Source organism: Pituophis catenifer, unplaced genomic scaffold (genome assembly GCF_029215685.1).
Source record: "Pituophis catenifer annectens isolate HBS135680 unplaced genomic scaffold, rPitCat1.0.hap2 SCAF_1, whole genome shotgun sequence".
Classification (NCBI taxonomy): Eukaryota; Metazoa; Chordata; class Lepidosauria; order Squamata; family Colubridae; genus Pituophis; species Pituophis catenifer.
This window is the reverse complement of record NW_027256881.1, coordinates 342365607-342370606: the sequence shown is the minus strand read 5'-3', so window position 1 is coordinate 342370606 and position 5000 is coordinate 342365607. Positions and strand designations below refer to the sequence as shown.

General features: G+C 44.9%; 1 protein-coding gene across 2 annotated transcripts in view; it reads right to left on the bottom strand.

Annotated features, from left to right (window-relative positions):
- Positions 1–5000, bottom strand: part of CELF5 (CUGBP Elav-like family member 5) — a 109434-nt gene that overhangs the window by 12253 nt on the left and 92181 nt on the right. The window contains exon 10 of one of the 2 annotated variants that reach the window (XM_070931885.1): positions 4587–4670. In XM_070931885.1, coding sequence (XP_070787986.1) covers positions 4587–4670 — 84 coding nt within the window. Of the gene's footprint in view, positions 1–4582; positions 4671–5000 lie in introns of both variants that reach the window. The other variant, XM_070931886.1, reaches the window with a different exon arrangement.

The window sequence follows — 5000 nt, the reverse complement described above, 5'->3', positions numbered from 1 at the left end:
GTATGCACAGCGGGCACCACGCACAAAATGCGAGGTGCGCACGTGCAGTCCACACCAAAAGGAGGCATGCGGTAAGTAGAACAGCGCACGAGGGGCGGGGGGTGATCAGCTGTGGCGCGCAATCTGTTTTTTTACTTTTAAAAGCATTGCTTTTAAAAGTAAAAAAAAAAGAAAGCCTCTGACGATCGCACTGCTCAGCTGGGATCGTCAGAGGCTTTTTTTAACCTTCTAAAAGCATTTTTTCTACAATCTCTTCGGCCGAAGAGGTTATAGAGAAAATGCTTTTAAAAGGCTCTGACGATCCCAGCTGAGCAGTGCGATCGTCAGAGGCTTTTTTTTTTTTTGCTTTTAAAAGCATTTTGTAGAAAAAAGGCTTTTAAAAGTTAAAAAAAAAAAGCTTCTGATGATAGCGCGGCTCAGCAGGGCATGGGGGGGGGGGCAGGGATTTTTGCTACCGGTTCTCCGAACCACCCGCCGCCATCGCTACCGGATCGGGCGATCCAGTCTGAACTGGGAGCATTTCACCCCTGCCCAAATCCCCAAAACTTTTAACCTTAGACCGTCTACTGTAGACCTCACCCCATTCCTTAAAGGTCTCTAAGGGGCGTGCATAAACGCATCAGCATTCCTACCATCCCTGTCCTAATATTTTCTTTTATTCGTATCCTTTTCATATATTTGTAATTATGTTTACACTTGTATCTGTCATAAAATACATGTTTGACGAAAATAAAAATAAATAAAATAAAGACCCTTTCTGGATCAGGACTCCTTACGCACGGTCACTCATGCCCTCGTCACCTCCCGCCTGGACTATTGTAATGCTCTCTACATGGGGCTCCCCTTGAGGAGCACCCGGTGGCTCCAACTGGTGCAGAGTGCGGCCGTGCGGGTGGTAATGGGAGCGACGAGGCGCTCCCATGTAACACCCCTCCTGCGCGAGCTGCACTGGCTCCCGGTGGTCTTCCGGGTGCGCTTCAAGGTTTTGGTTACCATCTTTAAAGCTCTCCATGGCTCAGGACCTGGGTACTTGCGGGACCGTCTACTACCACCAATAGCCTCCCACCGGCCGGTACGCTCTCATAGAGAGGGGCTCCTCCGGGTGCCATCAGCCAAACAATGTAGACTGGCGGCCCCTAGGGGGAGAGCCTTCTCTGTGGGGGCACCTACTATCTGGAACGAGCTCCCCCCCGGAGATACGGAGGATCCCGGATCTGCTCACCTTCCGCTGCGCTCTAAAGACCTTTTTATTTATTTCATTAATATTTTAATATTTTTAATATCTTTAATACTCAAAGTTTAAATTTGTTTTAAATTGATTGGGGTTTTAATCTGTCTGGGCCAAACTATTTAATTCAATTTTATTTCTGCTTTTTAAATTTTGTATGTATGTATTTTATTGTTGGCTGTTCATCACCCTGAGTCCTTCAGGAGTAGGGCAGCATACAAATCAAATAAAAGTAAAGTAAAGTAAAGTAAAATAAATAAACAGGTGCTCTCTGCTCGCAGAAACGGAGCTTTGCGCATGAGTGCAAGTGCCCGCCACTCGTGCAAGTGGAGCTTGCCCATTTCTCTCATGGCCCGGTTTCGAACAGGCTGCAGCCCGGTAGTGGCCCACAGCCCGTGGCCCGCGGGTTAGGGATCCCTGTGTTACTGCCTAGAAGATGTTGACATGACAGCTGTAATATCATATTTCAGGAATTACCTTCTTTACTTGGTCATTCTGGAACTTACAATTACATCCCACCAATTGGGAAGGCTGCATCTGCTTAGACCGGTGGGGTGCGAGACGATATTCCAGGGCGGTGCGAAAACGTGGGTTTAGAAGTTTCAAAATTATAGTTCTTTTATGCATAATTATATGATTATAATTATTTACTTTTGTAAGGGGTGCGAGAATATATCAGAAGTGTTCTAGGCAGGGTGGATAAAAATCAATGATTTTTAAAAAAAAAAATTAAAAAAATCAGATTTTTTTTATTTTTATTGAATTTATTTTAAAAATCTTTTGGGGTAAAAATCTATCGTAAGATAGTTTTCTATTTAAGATACATAAATAATTTAGTTTATTCAGCATGAAATGGAGCTTAGTTAGGTAGCATGAGGCTGTATATTCTGCAACACTGGGACTATCGGTGAGTCAACAGCGGGTCAAAGGAGTACAAGAGATGACAGTTGCTCTTTAAAAATTATGATTTAAATCGAGTTGATTTAAATCAAGCCTTTTTACTAGTGATTTAAATCATGATTTAAATTGACTCGATTTAAATCAAATCCACCCTGGTTCTAGGGTACGGGATATAGAAAAGGTTGGGATCCCCTGGCTTAGACCAAATCTACAAACTTGGCAACTTTAAGACCTGGGGGCAAGAGCGAATGTTGGCTGAGGAATTCTGGGAGTTGAAGTCCACTAGCCTTAAAGGTGCCAAGTTTGGAGACCCCTCTGGCTTAGGCAGACTTCCTGTTTTGTAAGTGTAGGAAGTCACCACACCCACACACCCACCGACACACCCACACACGCACACCAGAGGTGGGGTTCATTTACCTGCCCTACCAGTTCGCAAATGGGAGGTGCGCGCAGTAGTCGCGCATTACGTCTGGGCGGGTGGGCGGAGCCTCCCGCAATCACTGCTACTGATTTGCGCGATCTGGATAGAATTGGCTCTCATACAGAGGGGCTCCTCCAGGTGCCGTTGGCCAAACAATGTCGACTGGCGGCCTCTAGGGGGAGAGCCTTCTTTGTGGGGGCACCTACTATCTGGAATGAGCTCCCTCCGGAGATACGGAGGATCCCGGATCTGCGCACTTTCCGCCACGCTCTTAAGACCTTTTTATTCCACCAGGCGGGCCTGGCCTAATCTTTTCCCTCTTTTTAATTATGCAAATTTTAATTGCTTTTTAAATGATTGGGGTTTTAATACGTTCGGGCCAAATTTGTTTAATTCGATTTTACTTTGTTTTTAAATTTTGTATCTATGTATTTTTACCGTTTGGCTGTTCACTGCCCTGAGTCCTTCGGGAGTAGGGCAGTATACAAATTAAATAAATAAAATAAAATAAATAAAATCCCACCACTGATGCACACGCACGGGCACATATCTCCCAGAAAGGAAGCTTTACTAGGATCAAATCCTTCACTTCTCTAAACTACCAGGAAAACACTCCAGGCGGTCCCTCCAACAGGTAAGTTTTATGAATGAGATACTTTCGTATCTATTGAGAAAACTGGACCATTCCTTTCAGTACCCATTTACAGAAAGCCAGACAGCTCCATTCATAAACAAAACACCTTCAGCTACAACTCCCACAGAAGTCTGAAGCTGACGGGATTAAAAGCAGAAAAACAAAGACTCTGTTCTGTCCCCGTCCCACACGCACACACACCAACAGACGTTCAAGAGTTAAAGACCAAACCAGCCGGCAAAATCCTTTTCCTTATGATAACGGAACTTGGCAACAACCTAGTGGCTGCTTACCAAGAGTTTATTACTTACGAAGAGGAGAGATAACTTCTCCCCGCTTCTGGTACATCAAAAGAAACAGCTCAATAATTACAGAGTCAATCAAGTCCAAAGATAATCCAGCAAAGTCTATAGCAAAAGTCCAGCAATGCAGAACGGCGTGGAAGCTTTCAGCTTTGTTCGTCACAAGGTTTGACTGGCCACCACGCTCCCTTTTATACCTTGTGGGGTGTGGTCCAGTGACTCAGCCTAATCTCAGGCACGCCTTTTCTTCTTTTGCGCGCATTTATTTCTGTGACGCTGGTGTGGGTCCAGCCAAGACTCATTACCCTCATCACTGTCCACCTGTGGCTGTGTGGACATGCTTGGCCCTGGCCCTATCTCTTGCCCTTCAGTGGACACCAAAGGCCTTGCCAGAGAGGAGGGTCCTGGAGAGGGAGGCCTTGCCAACTCCTCTCCTTCACTCTCGGAGTCCTCTCCTGCCGATGACACAGGCTCAGGTAACGGAGCCACAACAGACTCCTAAAATTCCCCCACCCAGCTCCAAGGACAGGGCATGACCTCCCAGACACAATGCGAGTCAGGCAACAATAATTAAAATATCAAAAAGGGCACACGCAAGCAAAGTACGTTTCGTAAGGCATCTCAATCACAAAGCCTCAAAGAATGTATAAAAGCTCACCTATCTCAACCCTTATTTTGTCAGCCACCCCGGAAACATGCTGCTGTTACTAGTTTCCGGCTACCAAATAAACAGCGAGTTCCTTTCCTGCAACCTGCCTCCATTTTATTTTCAGCGTCTTTATCCTGGCTTGGAATCCGACCGGATTTTTCTTCCAACATAAGGGACTTTAATAGGAGCGGTGCGGTGGCCTAGAGGTGGAGCTCCCGCCTCACGATCAGGAGGCTGTGAGTTCAATCCTAGGTAGAGGCAGATATTTCTCTCTCTGGGCACAATGGGAATATATCTGCTGAACAAATTCTCCGCATTGGCGTCAGGAAGGACATCTGGCTAGTAAACTAGCTAGCTACTCTGCTAGCTCCATTCAGTTGCCCAGGTTCCACCCCGCAAGGGATTATGGGGTCGTTTCCCCACCATGTCCCTGCAGGAGAAGACCTACCTACCTTCTCGCTGTTGCTGCTGAATTATAGGAAGAGGCTGAGGGATGGCCTGTGCGACAGGGGTGATGGCGGTGGCAGGATAGACAGCTGTGAAGGAAGAAAGGAAGGAGATGGAGGTGAATAAATTCCCATTTCTTTTTTTTTTTTTTTTATAATACTTTATTGAATTTTTTTTTTTACACAAATAAAATATAATAACAATTCTGTTTGGCATCGGATTCGCAGTGTTTATACATATATACATGAAAAATTATCTGGTGTCATTTATACTATACATTTCTAATTAATTTCTAATTAATTTCTGTGCCTTTTACTCCTTCCTTAATCTGATTAATTTCTACACCTTTTTCTCCTTCTTTGATTCTATCATTTATCCATTCGTACCATCTTCCCCACACAGTATCATAGTCTGAATTT